Here is a 22391-nt window from a genome sequence, read left to right as displayed (position 1 = left end):
GAAAGGAAAAATGGCAGGGAAAAAAAAAATAAAACTTAAAGATTCAGTGTCTGAAGTTCCAAAGCCTCCTTCCTGTGGCCTGTTTGAAGATACGAACCTGCTTTTTGGATATGCTCAACACTGGCGAAAAATACCTCAAAGAAAGTTGGAAATCTTTTGTTAGCATTCTGAGCTTTCTGGCAGCACATTTGGGGTCTACCCCCCAGTCTCATAATACATTAACAGCCCTGTTGATATAAGTGAAACCATGGGCATGCCTACAAATGTAAAATAAGGTGGGGTGTGTGTTTACGGTGCAGTTGTTACTGTCAGAAGCACAGTACAGTGGGTCACAGCACAAGGAAAGGAGGATGCAATCCTTAGGGTTCAAAATCTTTAAATCTGTCTGAATTTAAAAAGTTCTGGCTGCACTGTGATCGTATATAGGAATTTCACATTCATTTTTATTTGATGTATATAAAGTATTACTAAATAAAGTGTCTTGAAATCGCTAAGACCGTAGGAATTATAAAGCGATTAGAGTGAAAACAGAATGTTTTAAAAGCCCCAGTCTTCTTTAGTAGCACCCAAAACCACATCAGTTTGTGAATGCCATCCATCTTTCAAATGATCTTGTAAACTCATTGATATTTGGTTGGGAACATCAGACAATCTTTGGGCAGCTTGAAGCAGATCGATTTCACCTGTGCACTGCTAAATTGTATGCCTTATTTTGTGCTCTGAAAGTGGCAGCTTATAACTCAAAGTGAACAACCGTTATTAAATTTAAAGATGCACATCATTTAAAATAAAAACTAAAAAAAGGGAATTCTGGAAACCCAACAGAATTACTGAGCTGTCCTCTCAGCTGAAAATCTGCCCTTTAGTGATTGTGAAAAGGAAAATAAAAGTGTAATAAAGAGCTGGAAGAGACCATCTGTCTCCTTTTAGACCATTGTTTTGTTTAGAGTTGAGCCTGAACCAAAAGCCTAATTCAGACATGGCCAGTGTTTGGAAGCGGTCACATCATCCCCTCACTGCTGATAGCTGCTCACAACAGACACTAATGACAGCCCTTTTTGTCAAATGCTTTACAGTCATTAACACGTTCCCCATTAACTATCAATTACCTCGAAGTATAATTATGTTGCTGGTTTTACAGATGGGTAGACTGAGACAGAGAGGCCGAGTCAATGAGGACAGCAGTGAAGACCAGAACGTGAGATTTCATGGTGATTTCAAAGTCACGGAGATCTTGGTATCTCAAATAGGCTGGTTTTGTCGTTGTTTCTAAAGCGACGCTTAATCACCCCAGTACACACTGCACTGTGCAGGCTGCAATATTCAACTATATTAAAGGACAATCATGACTTTCCCATCATACACACACAATATTCTGCCACCCAGAAAATCTTTTATCAGCTATACCTGAACCTGTCTCTCTCACCAACAACCTTTTAAAGTTCCAAACTTCTAATGTAAATACAGCAAGAGAGGCAGATAAAAACAATACTGAAGAGAGAGGACTGTAGTATAATAAATACACCAAGCTAAATAAATCTGGAAGTACTTTCTTCTAAATTGCAGTAGGGCTGTAAGCAGTGACAAGATTAAAAGTCAATGAAGCAGTGAAAATAATTTACAAGATGTATCCTCAAAGTTCATGGAATGTCGATATGGTAAATATCTTTAAATGTCTCTAAATACAAAGCAATTTTTCTTGGGATGTATAGGCTCAGATTTATTGAGCCATTAAATTATTTTGACAGTCCTCAAACTTTGAGATGTTGATTGATTCTAATCAGTAGATTTGTAGCTGAATCACTGTTTGCCAAATTGCTGCTAATGAAGCAAATAAAGCAAATTTTCCTTAACATGCACACATTTCTTTTGTATACGTTCGTACACCATTCATCTGTGTATAAAGCAGAGCCTTACCAATTTCTGCAACACAAACTGCACTATGGTAACAGCAAAGCAACCTAGGCTTCTTTTGCAATTTTAATTTATAATGGAAATCTAATTTACAGCAGTGGCACTGTGTAAAAATAAGAAATCCATCTCTGGCTGCGTGAACACCTCCAGCTGCAGACAGTAAAACTGCTGCCAATAACTTGAGAAGAGCAGCATGGCCTTTGGAAGCTGAAGTCTGACCTGCTGCAATGCATCAGCTTTCAAGTTTCTGGGCCAGCTATTCTGGAGTGGTCAGCCCAGCACGAGCTACACTACAGATAAATATATCTGTATATGTATATGTAGAGATACGAGATAAAATCAGCAGCAATTCTGAGCTGGTTTGAATCTATCATCCACTATTAATAGTTGGCTAGGCGAAACACACTTCCTTGCTTAAGAGGCTGTCTTCAGCATTTTGATTCATGGGAAATTTTCCTCCTCCTATTCTGAAGCAATGCGAGCAGCTCGTGCTTTGGTAGATTGTACTGGGAAATTGCTAAAGGCTTTTTTGCTTTAATTGCTGCTGGTAGTTTTACCCTTCTCCCCATTTGTTATTAACAGCAGAGGAAGCAGAAGGAAACGGGTGCCTGAGTTGCTGGTTGCCCCTGTCTTTGGTCTGTTTGGCTCATTGGCTGCAGATGAGTGTGTTGTGGCAGCAGCATCCTCATTCTTACCTTTGTTTGCTCTAAAGTTTTGTCTGTACTGAGATTAGAGCTTGGTTTTGTAATATGGATGGACCTGTATTGTCAAAAGTACCATGTTGAAACAGAATTCCTGGAAAATACAAGCTGATACTGCAGAATCTTCGGCAATTGAGCAGTTCAATAGGATCACTATTGTCTCATCTACTCTGCAACAGTGACCTGTAATTGAATCAAAGGGACCACAGTATTTTATCTGGGCCTTTTTAAATAGTCGGAATTACATTGTCAAAGTAGATCTATTTTTATCCATTTTGAAACTGGATTTTCACCAGACTTTCAGCTGGCTGAGAACAGTGTAAGTGTGATGAGGGAATAAAATTGCAGAGAGCTGTGACCAAGCTACTGCTGACCTTCTAGGCCTGCATCATAACTTGTCCCCCTGATGTCAGGAGAATTTGTGGTGGTTGCCAGATGCCAGGCCCACCTCCACGGTGTTCCTCTACTACCGAGTACAGAATGCTTCACTTGTAAAATACAGCAGGAGCATAAAAGATGCTAAAAAATGAGATCTCTTCTGTTGTTCCTTGCTAAAAACTTAGAACTTGTAGCCAAGACAATCAGGATATCAAATCATTAATCAGAAGTACAAATACATTACTTTCACATCACTGCTCAGAGTATGAGCAGACTTAGCATGTGCCTGTTCTCCCAGCTATGTTCTGTGTTAAAGGCAGTTCTTGCATTGCCCCTTTTTTGTACAGTCCATGTCCTTTGTAGTGCTTCAGATAATACAGAATAAACTTTGCTAACAAATTGCAGAACACGCTCCGAAGGTCAGAAATGGGAACAGAAAAGCAGGTTGTGCATCCATGAGGTTTGCTTGCCCATACAGTCTTTTTTTTGCCTCCCTTTCTACTTTTTCATCTGATTAGACACAAGGAGAGATCAAACAGGGTGAATCAAACAAGTAATTCAGAAGGTTGTGGAGGTTTTCTTCAGCCACAGCATCAATGCATCTAAATTGCAGCATCCCTCTGTACATGTAAGCTGTACATTAATGTTGCGCTCCTTGTATGGTAAAAGGCTATAGAATATGTTTTTTTAAACACAGTTGAGTTAATGCAGCATTTGGGATCTTTTGCATTTCTAAAATGTAGTGATTCTAATTACAGAACATCAAAGCTAAAAAAAGCAATGCTAAGATGCAGTTTGGCAGCACAAAGAAAAGGGCAGAGCACCTGAACTGATCTTCCTGTGCCTTCAGAAACACTTGCAAGAGCAACCTGTGACATCCTCAGAGCAATGTAGACAGCAGAGTAGCAGTGCTGCCCTTTCCCACTATGATGGCCTTGGAAAAGCAGCAGAAATATATTCGCTAACCTCTGAACACCACTGCGAAAGGAAGCTAGGGTCTATTTAAGGACCATTTTGCTTCTCTGTGAAATGTGCAGTGAGGAATGTCACAGCTGGGTAGCAGCGGTAACATGAGAGGAATGACAAACTCTAAGTGACAGGAAAAAACAGGACAGAAAAGGACAGGGGAGAGGTTTGGTGTCCATAAAAGCAGGGGAATATATGGCTTGGAATATGGGCAAGGAAAAAGTCATGTCTTGGGTAGTGCAGGCATCAGTATAGGACAGTCTGAAAACGAGCATGGCTCCAAAGGAAACTGGGCCATGCTGGGCACATTCACCCTCTAGCATGGCTTTTATTTCATCTTTTCATCTCCTGGCAGTAACCAAAGTTGACAGGGGCTACTGGAGCAGAATTTCAGTCTATTAAATGAAGGTGGGTATCCTCAGTTCTGCACAGAAATACAGACTGAGTTGATAAACCAGCTGAGTTCAGCTGAAATTACAGGGGGAAAAGCAGATAAATTGAAATTTGGACTGGAGCACAAGAGCCAAGAGCAACTCTATATTGTGGTTGAGAGATGTAATGCCCTGAAGTACTAACAGAGGTATTTTTACATCTCATCCTGAGGGTCCTACGGATTTTTTTTTTTTTCCCTGAATATGTCCTAAAAATCCCAACCTTGATGTTCAAACTCACAATTATTTTGAGCAAACCTGTTTCCCTGGTGAGTTGCCCTCTTTTCTTCTGCAGCAAATTTCTTCTATTTGACTCCCAGTACTGCACAAACTGATTTATTAGAGAGGCTGCATTTCTTTCCCCCCTTCTGGAAAGTGTCAGTTTCTGCACAAGATCAAATAACATCCTGTGCTTTAGTATTGACTAATTTTAATTATTAAAACCTTTCTCCCAGGAAAAACTCTTGATGCTGTTTCCAGCAAATTTTAATGGAATTCAGGAACTTCTTTTCTTGAGGAGATCAGGAAACACCGGAGACAGAGTTCTCACTTTAAACTGAGCTCACAGTTCAATCAATTGTTTTTTATAAGTAGGAGGAACTAGTTTTTTCCTTTACCTTGTGTCTATCTATGTGTATCCTTTTAAAGTTGCAAAAATGGGTTTGCAAATTACATACTATTACTCCAGCTTCTGCAAGCCTGTTGTTGCAAAAGCTGGAGTAATAGAAGCACATAATTTGTTACGCAGTAAAACTTAATCATATCTATATTTAAATGAACTGTAAAGCTAAACACATCCTTTGCATATATACTACACTTATTAAAATCAGAAATCGATCATTTATTACATGTCATTTTAGTGCTATACAGTCCCCATTGCTATAGTTTTATATGGGGTCCTTTCCTTGCAACAGCCTCACGCACTGGTATTGTTCAAGCGTCAATGAAAGCAAATAATAGCTACATTTGTATTAGAATTTCTCACATTTAAGCTCTCAGGTTTTCGCATCATTGACAAATAATTAGGTGTTCTAGCAAGGTAATAGGATAATTACAGTGTTGCTCCATAACTCAACATCTACAGACAGCTCTATCTGCGTTTAAAGTGTAATGCAACTTTGCCTACAGACATCACAAACCAGCAGATCTTACCACAACAATAAATTGTTTACTGCAGTATAATGATATCAAATACATGCTTAGTGGTGTAAGCTTGACAGAGTAATAACGTAATATGTACAATCAACATTATCTACAATTAGGTGCCTACTTTGGTTGAAGTGTTCTTAACATTACGGTTCAAAGAGCTGGATTTTTATCTGCTGTAATTTTCAGCTCCATTTCATCTGTGCACTAAGAGAAAGATTCCCTTTTGCTGTGCAAGAGCAATTCCACAGGATAATGTACATAACGTAGAAATTAAATAAAAGAAGACAGATAACTGCAGAAACTACAGCTGGTCAAATTCATAAAGAGTAATTTCATGGGGGGAAAATAAGACAAAACCCAGAGGAGACAATGTTTGTATGAAACGGTCTTTCCCTGCACATCTAACAAAGGGCAATACTATTCCAGTCACTGTGCACCAGCGTTCATAAATACTTGCGTGATTTCATGAGATTCATATGAATTCAAATCTAACCACAGTATTAGCCTAGCACTGCAGTCATACTGTGAGCATGCAGCTCCCCAGGCGCACAGGGAAAGCAGGACCCATGACTGACTCTTTAAAACCACCCTCCCAAGAATGCCTGGGCAGGTGGAGTGGCTGCTATTGGGGATGAGAGAGGGGCCCAAGGCACCACAGGCTCTCTGCCTCCCCTCCTCACCTATAACCAATAGTGTCACTGAAGGAAATGGTGCTGTGATGAGAAAGTTGAAAGACAGAGGTTGCAAAGCTGCAGCTGCCTCTTTCACAGTCCCTCACTTCATTCAGATGTTAACCCCCATGGAAGTGGTGCTGCAGATCCCCAGTTAGTGTTCTAGAGGTCTATAGCTCTTCCAGTAGGAACTGGAAGCAGCAAGAAATAAGTAGTATGTGGTATTTGCATGGCAGCCAGAAATATTCTGAAGGCCAGACCCTTTGCCAGCGAGAATAAGGAGCTGCTTTCACAGCCTGACTGAGGTCAGGCTTTCTGCCAGCAGGAAAGAGTTTACTACATGGACAAAACAAGTTCCAAAGACTTTCATTTGGATCGTGACCCAAATTCACATTTTCTGATTGTGGGAAGTCCAACAGACTAAAGATTTTTTCAAGCTCCAGCATTTTGGAGCACGGCACATTCCCTGGATTTCTTTCATTAAGGGAAAATATCCATTTGGCATTTCAGGTATTTCCACACTACTGTTTTCAACATTTCGGCTATGTAAATTAACCTGCAAATGAATACTGTCCATGTTTTCTAATAGGAAAAAAAGGCTTTGACTTCCATTGCCTGATGTAGAAAGACTGCTGATGAAAACTGCAAGCGTGGCTTCACTGCTACCCCTTTCACCACCATCACGTCCAAGAGGCTGCTGTCGCTTCACTCACCAGCCTTTCCAATGAAGAGCTGAATTACCAGATAAAAGATTTCAGATTCCTATCGCGTCAGATGAGCATGAACATTCCCACACAGCATCTCCAAAGCACTCTGTGCTCAGAACCTCCTTTCCACAAACCTCAAATCCCATTAGGCAGATCTGCTCCTAATGTTAGAGGTGATGCACCATAGCTTCACCTTCTGTTCAGTCATCCCTCTAATTCCTAATGGAAGCCCTATTTGATTTTTACAGTGAGGCTGCATAAATGATTTTCTTCATCTTTTGTCAATTTAATTTTCACATCTTACTACTCAAACAGCCCACAAGAGACATGGCAGGTACCGCATTTCTGATGGAGTTGCAATTGGTTTTCATTATTTTTCACTGCCCTTCTCTTATTGACATAAACTCTTGACTAAAAGTGTATTCACAAAGGTACTCTCAGCTCTACTTCCTGATGTTTAGATTGGATTTTCAGATGGTTTCTTGCTTCTAAGAATTTATATTCTACAGACAGGACAAACTGTAAAGCAGAGGTCATTGATGTTAGGTAGTCTGCACAACAATTACCAGTGAGTTAGGAAAAGGTTGCTACTGTGCTGAAATATGTAATTAGAAAGTTTCTGAAGCAAGTGGAATAAGAGGAGTTCTTTTCTTGTCCTTATGAAGCCAAGACGCTTATTTGTTGTGGATGTAGGGAAGCAGAATTGAGGGATGGTATAAAACAGGGAATTGCAGAAGATACCTTTAACAAAGAGAACCATTGTTAATCCTTGGACTTCAACCAACTGTGGTGTAATTACGGCTACTGGAAAGGTTTCTGTGATCATCTCCTGTGTGAGTGACACCAATCAGCACTGGTGTGGCTGTGCTGAACTGATTTTACCGTGTGGCACTTTTCAGGGCCCTTTACAAGGTACCCAGATGAATGCATCCTTATGATAAACAGATGCTCTCTGTGTAATTTCATGCCCTTTCAATATATGCTGTACTCATTTGTTGAGTAGTGTCTGCTAATATCTGACTTTATTTCACCAAATCTGTAGATAGAGCTGAAGGGCTTCCTTTATAAAAAATAACTGGCTTAGTTACAACTTGTGAGTGTCACTTATCTTTCCTACTGAGTGTAATGTCATTCAGTTCATTTAGAAACAAGATCATTTTATATTTGCCTGCCTTAAGCTGCAGTATCTTATATTCTTAGATAATTCCAGTCCTCTTGGTTTGTGCTTGTTATTTCTCAACTTCAAACTTACCTTTTAAACTACAAACATGAAACTCTCTTACCCAATTTACACAAACAAAAAGGCAGTTGTATTTCTCATCACTTTAAAAGAAGCTTCCAGGATATTCTTGAGCCCAAAAAAATAAAAACTCCAAATAAAACCCTCCTTACTTTCTTTGTGCAGGGTAGATCTGTGCCTTCCTTCCTCTCAGTCTCTGCACCTTAAACAGGAAATCCTGGTCACCATTTTTTTCCTACTATATTATAAAATGAGGACAAAAGGGGTGAGGCCTAAGTCAACAACTAGATTTCCACTAGCCCAAATTCTATTAGCATTTTCCCCTCATTCTTTTATTCATCAGTCTGTGATATTTCTCTGTCTGCTCTTGCCCAGCATGCCCACCCTTTGAACAGAAACGTAGCTACAGATGGCACTTTGGCAAGGTAGACTGAGAGCTCTAGTGGCATCACATGTTGTTAGAGAAGGCTTGAACTGCTAATGCATCCCTGTCACACTGTTCAGTGACCTTGCACGTGTGTCCTTTTCACTCAGTATCTCAGGGTAAGACAGTGAACAATAACACTAGCGTCAATGGCTACTTCCACCACACTTTTTTTGACATGTAGGAACAATTTTCTGCTGCTTTCTGGACTGACTGCTGAAGAAATACAGAATTCTCCCAGAAATTCACAGCACCATTATATAACTGAATCTCCCAAATGGAGCATTTATACTGAATTCATCATCGTGGTGTCTGAGCATCTGTTGTATTTAAAATGAGAAAACAATTTGAATGTAGTGTTTAGTCAGAAAATCCTGCACAAAGCCAGAGATAGGCTCATCTAATAGCTGTTTTTCCTACATTGCCCCTCTTCTCTCTTAAGATGTAACTCTTGTAGATGATGGATCGGGTCAGTGCCAAATTGTAGGTCACAATGAAATTTTGCATCAGCCAAGGCAAAATCAACATTAAACATTTAAGTATAAGATTTCATTTTGATCCTCACACAAAGCGAATTGCAGAACTGTTTCATTTATTTGTGTTCACCCAGCTCTTGCGCATCTGCTAACAGTGAATGACAAGAGTGGTTGACTGGCAGGTCAGCCAAAAATACACCCCGTGTTTAGGGTAATTGGCAGTGGAATGCTTCCACAATGACTGCCCTGTCAAAAACTCTCCTCAAGTCACACAGCGATCAGCATCAGGCGCATCTGTGTACCTCTGGGGCTCAATTTGGGTTTTTCCTTCATTGTGTTTCCTACTATCTGGAAGAAAGTACAAATGATTGTGACACTTGCAACAGTTCCAGCAGCATTTGGATGGCAGGAATCCGTCACCCTTCACATTTATTTCTTCTGCCTATCATTTACTTTACTTTTTGGTGTTAGCACAGAGGTGAAAATTCCTAATATCAAATTCTGAGCCATGCACAGCCCATCTGACCTCTGAAGTAATTTGTTCTTCCTGTAGTCCCGTGGATTCTTAGAAGAAACGTCAAGTTTTAAGTATTGTCTGAGATTACCCCTGTTCCTACTTGCAAATGAATTAAAGACTTATAGAGGAAATGAGAAGATGCAGAAATATTCAGAAGAAATACTTTAAAATCTGCACTTCATTCAGATCATATTTTCTAGCTGCAACAGCTGCATATAAACAAGTAATAAGCGTGTTTTCCTCTGTTAGTAGCCTCACCAATGTAAGATACCAGGTCAGAAGCCAAAATGTCTGTTTCTGTCCTGCATCCAATCGGATCCTCACCATCTCTCTTCAAAGTACTGTTAAACACTCTGAGTGTCTTAGAACAGATGCCCTAGAAAGCTTAAGACTCTCACCTTTTGCTTATATATCTGCATCTAGAGATAACTACTTTAAACTTCAAGAGTCCATAATAAATGCTCAAAGTACCAGAGTGCTAACTACATACCAGGGAACCCTGGCTAGAGCAGTCTGTTGAACATCAGTTGTTGAACAGAGGTATTGCCAGTTAGTTCTTATTACCAGCTCATGTAATGATGTGTTAGACACCATTTGCAGTTTAAGTGCTAATTCCTAGCTTAACATTTTTTTCTAGTAAAGTGGATTTTGCAGCCAAGCACAGTTAACCCTTGACTGCATTTCCACTTCACTGCATGATGCACTACTGCATTTCTCTGCATGATTTTATAGAGCTGTCTACTCAGAAACAGCAGAAAACTGAGCTCCTTCCTTGCACTCTTAGTCTTAAGTAAAAAAGAATTGCAACCTTTTTTATTTACCTTGGATACAATTGCTGGTGTATTGCTATAAATGGGGTGACAGGCGTTTCTATTAACCACTTTTTTACAGGCATTTCTTTGATCACAAAATAACTGTGAACAGCAGTAAAAAAAAACCCAAGAAACAACATACCACATTTGTCAGCAACAGCCCAAAAAGCATCAGATTTAATAGAACTTCAGAGAGAGAGAGACAAAATCATTTCAAACAAATGGGGTTTGCATTTCTCCTTTGTTATATTGAAGTTAATCTTTTTAACTGATTTTAGTATGAAAGCCGTAGTAGTTTGCTGAAATGCCAAGTAAACTGCTGGAAGGGTAGATTGCCACGTAAAATTTATTTTACCAATTTGCCAACAACATGAGAGTACCTCAGTGCTGTGGGCATATACCTAAAAAACAACAGACGGGTACATCTGTGGATTAATTCATAAGGATGGGGGTAATACCACCCTGGCAGAGCCTAACATTTCATGGCAGAGGACCCTGTTCATAACAAAATGGTGGTTTCGTTTTCCAAAGACAGTTACTGTGAATCCTAATTTCCATCTTAAGCAGCATCTTGTGAGCCCACTACCAGCTCGGTTCTCCAGCTGTTACACTGAGCGGGCTCACAAAGCAAAAGAGACAGAGAAGTGGACCACAGAGTTGAAGTCATTACCGTGCCTGACTTGTAATGACTTGTGCCTTGAGCAGGAGTATCCTTGCACATGGGTGAGTGTGTGTGTCTACAAAGTTTGGTCATGGTAAGAATTCAGAGAAGACAACATCCAGCTTCAAATCCTCACCAATTATAAAAAAGCCGCAGTTGACTTTTTTCTTTCGTGAATAGTCAATGTGATATTTAGGCCTGTTTTTAAGAAACACAGCATAAAAATGCTTCATTATTTGCCAAAGATTGAGAAGTTTCCACCACATCATTGCCAGGTATTGGTCTAATGAAACAAGACAGCTGAGGACCACAGGTCCTGAGGAGCCTGGTGCATGCTCTCACAGGTGATGCCGTATTTCCACATGAAGCAGGAGGTATGTTTCATTTCACTTAAGACAAGCCTAAAAACATTTCTGTCAGCCACACAAATCACACATCCTAGAACCAGGAGACACCTTAAAAAAAAAATCCTTGCTTTCCCCAAGTGAGGAGCTCAGATCTCATTCTTGTTCATATCCGCAAAATTAATACCACAAATAAATCTTTGATGATATGGTGTTATTGCTCTTTACAAAAGATCTCTAAGAGCAAGTATATTTTAACTGGAATATCAACTGTTGCTATGAATGGGTTTTAACTCATTCAAATTCTGCTCCTCGCTGGACACCTGCCATGCAGAAATTATGTTCCTTTTGCTGTTGTTATTAAACTTTGGATAAACAAAAATGTATAATTTTTTCCCTTAATGAGATCTCAGCTGTTTTTTACCAGGACTGTGAATCAAAACAAACATTTAACCTGTCTTCTTGAGCAATTTCATTTGCTTTTGTTCCCTGCTGTGCTAGAAGCATGCGTTGTGCCTGCTCTCAATCGGGTATCCCAACAGTTTATCAAGCAGCACAGCATAATACAAATATTATAGTTACAGATTAGCTGTTCTCTGCTGCCATTCACTTTGTGGTTTAGATCCCTTGTCATTTACAAATCAAAATGTTTATGCACTCAATTAGAACACTTGCAAGTGAGAATAAAGGGTATGTCATTACCCCCAAGAGAACTATGGAAACATTTGCTTGTAAAGCACTGTGTTGTTCTGTATTCCCTCAGTTTCACATTGCTCCATGTCTCACTGCAGCAGAACATCTCACGGTGATCTAACTTTGATAAAAGGGTTATGCCACGCACAAGATGAGCACTCTGTAATTCACACAATGCCTTTCTCCAAGTTAAAAAAACTGCTAGCAGATTGCTCAGAAACAGTCCCTGGAATTTTTGGCACCTACAACTCTCAACACAGCAAACTGCCTCCTTTTGCTTAGCCAAAGAGCCTTGGGCACATGCCACACCAAAGATATCCTGCAGCTAGTTCTGCCCAAAGGTGCACATTTCCCCTCGGTGAAGGATCAAGCGAAACAGCAAAATGCATTGCAGAGAAAAACCAGAACAAATGGGATGCGTACAGGGCTGAACGCTAGCAAATTACAGGCAAAGAACAGGTTATTACCATTGTGAACACACATGCATGTGTGCTGGGAAAGGGAATTGGATGTTTTCCACACAGTGGCCAAAACATGAGCCATAACATCAGGCTATCTATATTACGTTGCCCCAAAGACACAGTCAGACAAGCTGAGAGGAGTGTGCTCAGCAAACCACCCCAATGTCCTGTCATCGGTTCCTGCTGACATTCCCAACATCACCAGCCTCATGTGTCTAAAAAGTGCTGCATCTGCTCCTGGTCCAATACATGTTCTTGGGTGATGGCACAAGGGCACATTCTGGTTTTTCGTCAGCTAAAAGGGAGTAATTAATCTTAATTCTCTTCTCCTCGCTGAAAACAGAACTTCTATAGCTTGAGGAAAACAAAGAGCAATCAGTTGTTCTGTGGCAAATTAATCTTAAAAGGGGAATCTTCCAAAGAAAATCAATGGTTTATAACAAGATTCTGTATTATGTTTGAGCCCTGAAACTAGAATCGAAGGGTACTTTCAGCATTGCAAGTTGGCTCTTGTTCTGCTTTGGTTTTAATACAGTGGCATTGTTTGAAAAAGTGAGTTTTTCACTTGTGAGCCGTTCTAGTTGAGCGTGGCTTCACCTTCATGGAAGACTGCAGTAGTATTTAATACAGACTGTAAGATGACAGGTATTTGAGCCAACTTTAAAGAAATTATTCTCAAAAGAAGGAATTTCATAGGGATTTGTATTTTTATCCTGTGTGTAATATTCTATATCTAAGACATCTTTATTCATTTGTACCTTTCTAAATTAGTCTGTTCCATATGAGAAACTTTGAATATGATGCCTCCCTACATAATCAACCTTTAAAAAAAAATAAAACCCCATAAAATTTAACCATGGTGCCATGGAAACAGCTTTAAAATTAATTTGGGTGCAGGGAGGAAGGATACAACACAGAGAAAGTGACAGGTTTCAGAAGGAAAAATGTCTGTCTGGATCGTTACCCATTCCTGCACTAGATATTTCGGTTTATGAGATCATCTAAATTAACCTAATTCATTGTTAGTGTGGGACTTTGCACAACAGGAATTCTGGTCTGGAGCAGATTTCATCTCTTACTTCCTTGCTAATTCACAAGTTTGTTTGGCTGCAGAGAGAACAGTTGTACATAAAAATACGTTACTAAGCCTAAAAACTGCACCTAGTGCACAGTCCCCACAACCACGATGTTATCAAAGTTCAGTAATACCACAGAGCGATGACTCATGAGCCTATAACCTCTCTGTACTGTGGAATAAATGCTCTCATTAATTCTGTACAAGACCTTTAGAAAACATGCTGCATTCATGCTGCCTCCTCGCTGTCAGAATTTAGTAGATGACTTCATTGGCTGCTTTGACATTTTTACTTTTCCGTTCCAGTTTGGTTTGTTTGCTTGCCTTAAAAAGTGCCTATGGTGTGAACTGTAACAGGGACAAGCAGTAGTTTCAGTCCAGACAGGACAAAAGTAACTGAAATGAACACATTATAGCAATAATTTTGACCCTTAACTCATTTATTTTGGTCTGTGAACATAGTAAAGCTATGTGCCAACGATCTTCTAATCTTACTGATGCAAATACCCTCTTTCCTTTCTGAATTTCCACTACTCCTTTTTCTCGTCAACGTCCAAGCACTAAAACAGCATTGCTTGGGTATTTGGGAGGTGGAGGGAGGCCAGTGCGTGATGGATTTTCATATTAGGAAAGCTCGTAAGATCTGATTCCAAGTAATGCACTTGCAAGAAGAATCCATTTTGCAGTCAGGGCAGAGTGTAGGAAACAGAACTCTGAACACTCCCAGAGTTTGGACATGTCATTTCTCAACTTATCATAGACTGAGATAACAATGATGCAGTTTACACATAAACGGGGATACTGTTATAATTCAGAGCACTACTAGTGCACATGGTGGTGGTCATACATATATTTGGATGGCAAAGCAAGGCTTTGTCTTTGTAACTTGATCGTATGCGGGAGGCCAGACAGGGAACTCATGGTTGCAGAAAAATCCTTGCACTACTGAAGCACCAGACTTTGAATTTATCCAAAAGAGAAAGTCCCCAGCGCAGGCACTGAACCCCATTTCAGTGGGGTTTGGGGTGGGTTTGGTTTCTTCCTGATCATAAACACAGAAAGCACTCTGTGATGAAAATCCTTACTGACTGCATTAGTCTGCAGCTATTTGTATGCTTAAAAAGACTACCAGATATAGATCAGCTTACTACTGATCTCATTCACAATATGCAAGTCCAGAGATTTCAGTGGACAGCCTTTAGATTCATGCCAGCACATGGAAGACACTCCTGGTTTTTAAATACAAACATCAGGCTGCTGCAATTCTGAGAAGTGCCTGAACAATGACCCTACTTTCCTAACTGACATCTGAAAACTAAGAAAGATATCTTGAGGCTAAATAAAGCTACTAGCCTTAGAAGCGTTTAACTGCCTGGCAAGTTTGTTAAAGTCATTCATCTTCAAAAAAGAGAGCTAGGAATTGTAATATAAATATAACAGTGTCCAGTGATCCCAGACAAATCAAGTACCACTGTTCTGGGCAAGAAATTTACACATGCTGGGAGAGAGATGAACTGTGCCTTTGTAATTTAAGAGTTCCAGCAACTCATAAAACTAAAAAGCAGAAGGAAAGCTGCAGGAGCTAAGGAGAACCTGGTTAGCAATAATACTGAGTGCCTAACTGTAGGAGCTTTTGCAACCGAGTTTGTAAAATGTGTAAGCAGTGAATATTAGTGTTTTGAATTCTGAGAGTGCTGGTTTGAACTGCTCCAAACCCATATCCCATGTGTTTCTTCAAATATGTTAACCCCTGACTCCTCTGTGTTTGGCTTGAGGCTGAAAAGTACAGATTACTTGATGCCCATGGCAAGTGCTGTTGCAACAGGGAAATGATGTCAACCCCTGCAGTGCAATTCATAACTCGATGTGGATAAATTCACTTACTGGCAATTTAGAAGAAAACACACTGGTGCTGTGCCAGCTGGAGCCAGATGGTGACTGAAATTATTCAAATCATGCGTGCTGCAAACCTCTGAAAGACTGCAAAATATCCCAAGCATGGATGGGATCCTAATACAAACCAATTGGTGTATAGAGAGTATTTGCAAACAGCGTATGCTATGATTTGCTACTGTTTAATTGTAATCTTTCCTTTCCCTGTTTTCTAGGTTCAACTAATCCACTATAACCATGAGCTGTACACAAATGTCACAGAAGCTGCAAAGAGTCCTAATGGGTTGGTGGTAGTTTCCATATTTATGAAAGTAAGTGTTCAGTATTAGCAATACCTAATATACAGACAATAGACTTATTTTTCCATGAACTGTAAATCTAGGAGTTGGACTCCTCATTATCCTACAGCAATACCCAGAGGCTTTGATCTTGAATCCAGAGACACCATCATCCTAGGAACTGAACACATAATCTCTACTCCAAAGCATTTACAGTGTAATGCGAGAAAAATGGAAAGGGATAAGGGAAGGGGTGGGGGGAATCCCTTACATCATAAACATCCATCTTAACACTTTAATGGCTATGACAAAAGCTACTGCTTTTGCAGATTGGGTATTTCTTCACGAAATGTTATTCATTCAGTTTAAAGTAAGTCTCTCCCAGTAGGTTGCGGCCCTGGGAAAGGGCATGTTTGAACACATGCTGATGTTTCAAGTGAGCAAACCAAGTTCTTTCTCAGAGTGTAATTTAAAGCATCTTAAACTATCAAAACTGAGAGAATATTAAAAGTCAATCTTTTACTATCTTCCATTTCACAGAGCTAGAAAGACCTGTGAATACTCTGTCATATTTTGGGTTCCATCCGGTTACATTCAAGTTGCATAATTAGGTCTATAAATTGCAGTGATCTAGCACTAAACTCCACATCACAGTTTACTCAAACCTCCTTAGTTTTGTTGGAGAAACCTTTTTTCTCATTTTGTATGAAGAATGCATTTCCCCCCAAAGTGGTGTCATATTCTGCCATTATGTGTCTTTCATCACTCTAAAAAAGCACGTATTTCTCAATACATACTTCATGCTGAAATAGCTTTCATCAGACTTCATGCAGTGGATATCTCTCAGTTCCCTTTAGGACTCCTCAATCCCATTTTATAAACTTCCTGACAAAGCATTAACTTCAGAATTAAAATATGCATTTCACAGAGCATATTGAATAATTAGATATAAAAGGACAATTTTCATGCAGATCTAATATTGAAGAAAGATATTTAGGATACCTTTTTTCATCCAAAATACATTGTATTACATCCCAACGATCTCACTTGAATTTGCACAAAAGGATACAATTGAAACAAGCCTTCAAAGTGCCCAGCAGGCCAATTATGTCTAAATAACACATTGCTCGTGTGCTTGCTGAGTTACACCTCCTCCTGCAACAAGCCACAGAATTTAGTATCCGCTTCACTGCATCTTTCTCTAGGCCTTCTCATCTAAGCATGTAAAGGTGTGTGGTATTTTAAATGTCGAGAGTAGTTCAAAAACCATTAAGAGGAGAAGTAACTATCTGAATTTCCATAAAATGCAACCTGAACACAGTTTTCCTGAAGGCTCCCTGTCAAACTGAGCTGCATCACAGCTTCTCCAATAGCCCACTTATTTTCCTAAACCTTTATTAAACTTTCTGTGAAGTTTTCCATTTTCAAAATAAATTGATTTCTTTCTAGATAAATGCTGGATGTGTAACAGCAGCATCTGGTGTCTCAGGAAAAAAAACACAGAATATTTGAAAGATAAGTGGGATGGTTGAAGGTACAGTTATTAAAATGCCTCCATAGCAACATGTGACACCGATTTGTTTCTACACAATAATAATTTTGCCATTTGCAGTGCAGTAAAATCTCTTGTTAAATTACTGTTAATAATCAACAATGATTTTTTGATACAGTACATACAACCCCCAAAAAACCCCAACGCCACAATACAACAACAGTGCCCCTAAGGCCGCTATCGTTTTCCCCTCTAAGTCCTCTTTAGGTATGGTATGTTTGATGTAGACTGGACATTTTCTGTGTCTGTATATGTGTATGTACACATATTTGTAAGCACCTGTGGGTGAAATTTAGGGATTTCATACCTGTATAGAAAACAAAGAGAAGACAGCTTTTATTTGTAATTTAAATAGGCTGCTGCAAGGAAAGTAGATTTCTCAATAAAGAGAGGAATAATCAAATACTACATGAAAATCCTGCCTAACAATATTAAACCACCTGCAAATCCCAAAGCTGTTGGGGAATAAACCTGTACACAAGTTTGTGTTCAAGCATTGAGTTATATTCATTCTGTATGCAAGTACTCACACTTGTATTCAGGCACTGAGTTACATTCATCCTGTGTACAAGTACTCACACTTGTATTCAGGCATTGAGTTATATTCATCCTGTTCTCTCATCCCTGAAGGGGGTTTTTTACTTATTTTTAGTACCAACTTCCTAACAAGTTTGGTTACAAAAATATCCAAGTAATTATTTCCTCTTCCCACAGCAGTGCAAAAAAAAGACAGAAACAGTTTGGAGGAACGTCAGGAGAAAGAGAATGAGAGAGTGTGTGCGTGCACATGAAACAGCTACGCTTCCAAAAGGGAAATGGTTGTGAACAGGTTTTGACATTGTACATTTTCTCTTCCGTAGGTATCTGAATCATCAAATCCATTTCTAAATCGTATGCTCAACAGAGACACCATAACCAGAATAACGTATAAAAGTAAGTTGGTTTAAATATACTGTGGCTGACAGCTGTATGCTTTTAGTATCAAATAACACATTTAGTGATGCACAGAAACAAGAGGCATCTCATTACAAGCAAAAATTACGAAGTTTGCATTGCCAGCAGCTCTGCATGACAGACTAGGGAACCTGAAAATCTAGGATGGTCATCCGTTCAGCAAATGAGTTTTGAACTTCCAAGACTATTTTATGTTTGAACAAGCAATAAATTAATGAAATTATACTTAACAAATACATCTGCTGTATTCACACTGAACACTCAGGAGAAACTGCCTACTCTTAGCAATAGAACATACAGGGCAGCCAGGATTAAATCAAATCAAGTTATGTCAAGATGCTGCATCGTTAACTGTGGATTTAGTATTCATTAATGCTTTTTGTACCGAAAAGTGATGACATTTCTACTCAACTATTGATGTATTTAATGCATATGTAAAGAGGTCATTAACATAGCATGTATATTTGTTGTATTCACACTTGGAAAGCCTTTAACAGATAATGCTCAATAATACCATGTTAGCATATTGAATTTGTGGAAATCTGGAGCTTAAACGTCAGTGAAAATTAGGCTAAAATTAGAGAAAGTAATGAAAAATACATATCCCTCAACAGAACAAATGAAACCTCTTCTCCTGAAAACCTTATTCCCTTTGTCAAGTATTCACTTAAATTCCAAGCAGCCATTAAGTTAATAAGTTAAATGGTACCAGAATTTCACTTTCAGAAAGTCCACAGCAAACTGAAAAAATAAGGAAAATGTCATAAAACTCAACCTTCCTCTGTTCCTGTGAATGTCTTCACATTTTTTATAAACTTCATTGGGGTTTTTTTGCTTATGAATGCTAGGAGAGACTTGTTCATGCTCACTGGAATGGGACTGCTTATCAGGACTCCAGGGTTTGGTTTACAAGTCTGCTAGGGTTTGCCTCAGTTTACCTCTAAATGCAGTAGATTGTACTATATACCCTGCAACAACATAGTGTTACTTGGAAGACTTTGTGTCTGAAACCCCAGAGATCTCAAATATCCATGTAACTTCAACAAAAGTCACTGAACTTCAGGTTTATGATGGAACAGTTTGGAGAGATCCCTAAAGTACACACTCTGATTGCTTTGCATGGATTCCATCTTTCCCCCTCCCTCCCTGCAAAGCCAGGATTGTAAAAAGTGTAGGTCTGAGAACAATGGAAATTAAAAGCAGAAAATTTACCCACTAATTCTTGAACAAGAGAAAGATTTTGAGTCTTTCTCAAATTCAGAATTTGAATGGAGCCAACCCAGCCCCATTCTGAAATAGATATTTCTTTGCCGTTTCCTATAACATACACCTTTCTTCCTACTGAGGTTTCTCTAATTTCACTTTGCTGCTAGCAAATCTTGTTACATCTTCGATCCAAGTTAGAGGCCTTTATTATGATAAAATTCTATTCTGCACGATACCTGTAGAGAGGAAGGTGGCAGAACATTTCCTCCAGATTGTTCTATCTGTATGAAATGTCTTGTTCTCTGCATGGAAGCAGCTGAGATTAACCCAGTTTTTAGGCTGCCTGACTCAATTCCTTGCAAAAACACAGTAATACTGGTTTGTATAAGCTTCCTGCCTACCAGTGCTGCTGCGGCATCCTGGAGTCAGGAAACTGTCATTCAGGCTGTATGTGCTTTTACAGGCTTTCACTCCCAAACTACATATTCCTGGCTTCTCTCTAGGGACCAGCCAGATCTCTGATGGTACCACTGAGGAAGCTGCTTTTCCCCACGGACACATACACAGACCTGTCAGTCTCACATGCTGAATAAGAGAAGAGTCTTGCCACATTTTTTCCATCACATCAGCTCTATCTCATGCGTTCACAGGAGTGTCGCAGCCTTTTTTTGTACTGCTACAATGGCTGGTGGCCAGCAGAGCAAAAACAGGACAACTTGGGGTGGCTAAGAGCAGAGGAGATGCCATGATTAGGGATGCCCCTCCAGAGGGTGGGAAGGCACCAGCAGCATCTTTCCCTTGTGGCATGAGCAAGCATGCAACCCTCACCCAGCTCAGTGGGCAAGAACATGTTCCCTATACAGGATATTCTATGTGTACTCTACACTTAGGAGTGGGCACTCCTCCTCTGGAGTTGACAACATCCTACAACCCTTCCTTGAATATTTTGCCTCCTTGAAGGAAAATGCAATTCCAGTCACACCTAAGTTCGGGTTTACTAAATGAAGTTTTGTATGAAGATGAATTCATAACAAAATCAACGATCAACAGACCCGTTTTAACCACTATTATCACCACCAAGTTTATCTGTTATAATTAAATCCTTGGTAGACACAATGCACATCATACTCCACAGGGCACTGGGTTACTTACTGTAGTAACAAGTATTGACCGAGAATTTTAGTGCAAATTGGGAAAGTGAAAGCATTATTGGAAGTAATTTTGCAGTTGTCTTGCGTGATGGATTATAGCATCATTGCTGAAAACTAATCTTACCTCTTTGGTTGTGAGGAATTCTAGTTTGCCTTTAGCAGCTGGAGCTTTCTAGCTTGTGCTTTAGGGGTCCCCTCCTGAAGTCAATACTCAGCAGGCTGCTGACAAAATGACCAGTCCCAGTGTGCTCCATAGGAGCATGGAGCAAATCGTAAAGTAGAGCATAGATTTAGAGTCAGGACAGTTAGTAACATAACTGAAGTACTGCTTTGACAGAACAGCAACAAAACTAAGAGCTATCTATGCTGTTGCTGAAATTTCCATGAGCAAAATGCATTGAAAGGGAAATTTTTACTCTTGGATATTAATGGCTACACTGAAGTGGACCCCAAGGAATTTTTAAGCTGATTTTAAATGCTTACTGTATTTTGTTATCACAGCCCAAAGAATCTACTGTGAACTAGTTGAAACAAGCTGAAACAAGCATCTTTCAAGCAGGCTTTAGTCAGAAGCCATGTGAATACCTCTAAAGAAAATCTGAGGGGATAAGTTAGTTTTCTTTCACAGAAGTTACGCTATGTTAGCTTTCACCCAGTGTTTGCTTAACATTGGAAAGAAGCAACATTGTAGATTCTCAAAATTCCATATAAAAGTTCAGCCTTGCCATTCTCCGCCAGAGCACAGCCACATGTTCAGCTAGGCTGGGTTTCCTCAAATTCAATCTTCAGCTGGTTTATAAATAATGAACAAGTGAATAAAATACTCCAGCTTTAAGAAATTAGCCTGGAAAAGCTTAAGATTCGGGTTTCGGGAAGTAAGAGACTATTAATTTCTCAAGGTTCACGTTTCAGTGAGAAGGGGTCTCAGAAGGGCTGAGCTCCTGCAGCTCCTGTCACAAGCAGTAAGAGCTTGGCAGTCTCAAACCAAGCCCAAAGGGATTGACCTCAGGTATTTGAGCTGAGCCTCTGTCAGCCCGGCTCTAAGCGACTCGTGAAGGCTGGGAAATGGAGAAACTCTGTTTCAGCATTAAAAAGCTGAGGATCTCTACATTCCTTACTCTGTACCTCTAACGTGGTTACAGCTGTGCTTTCCCCTTTTGGATTATCAGGTTGTGGACTTCAAAATCAAACAGACCTTCCTTCGTTCAGTAAATAATGTATTCCCTATAAATACTACTGGTTTAAAGAGAACATACATAGACTTTGATGTGAGAGCAGACCCCACGTGCCTATTACAAACCTGGGGATAAAAGAAGAGGATTCCCATCGTTTGCTAAGAAACTTTTCAGAGGCCCAGCCTTTATTTAAATGAATATGAAATCTAATTTTTATAGAGTTTATGAGTTCAGAAATCACCCCAAGGCACCAGTGGATCAAGATAAACACAACGTGGGCTGTAGAAGGGAATGAGGATGAGAATATAGTAAAGTCTAAATGAGTTCCTTAAAGGAAGTTTCTTACTGGCAAGAGATCACACATAGAGATTTTGACCATTTTGAACTACATACTTAAGACAAGACATTAAAGTGTTGCAGCCTAATATTAGTGCAAACCCACCAGTTCTGTTTCAGTTCCAGAATGGGAAACAGCTGTTCATGGGAAAAATGTTGAGCACCGAATGCTTATTCTGTAGTCTTTTCTCAGGTCATTCTCATGGAGTCAACTGACTTCCCATGG

At 39.6% G+C, this 22391-nt stretch overlaps 1 protein-coding gene and 1 long non-coding RNA gene across 2 annotated transcripts in view; one reads left to right on the top strand and one right to left on the bottom strand.

Moving 5' to 3' along the window:
* The window catches only part of LOC130604156 (uncharacterized), a 117651-nt gene that overhangs the window by 77778 nt on the left and 17482 nt on the right, over window positions 1-22391 (bottom strand). The gene's annotated exons all lie outside the window — the stretch shown is intronic.
* CA10 (carbonic anhydrase 10) overlaps window positions 1-22391 on the top strand; it is a 192311-nt gene that overhangs the window by 162579 nt on the left and 7341 nt on the right. The window contains exons 6-7 of the mRNA XM_057418512.1: window positions 15729-15824; window positions 18204-18276. Coding sequence (XP_057274495.1) covers window positions 15729-15824; window positions 18204-18276 — 169 coding nt within the window. The remainder of the gene's footprint in view (window positions 1-15728; window positions 15825-18203; window positions 18277-22391) is intronic.

The sequence above is a fragment of the Pezoporus wallicus genome, unplaced genomic scaffold (genome assembly GCF_028554395.1).
Source record: "Pezoporus wallicus isolate ANWC-B61680 ecotype Strahan unplaced genomic scaffold, APGP_CSIRO_Pwel_v1 contig_3710, whole genome shotgun sequence".
Lineage (NCBI taxonomy): Eukaryota > Metazoa > Chordata > Aves > Psittaciformes > Psittacidae > Pezoporus > Pezoporus wallicus.
Note: the sequence above shows the minus strand (reverse complement) of the source record. Positions and strands in the feature narration are given on the sequence as shown.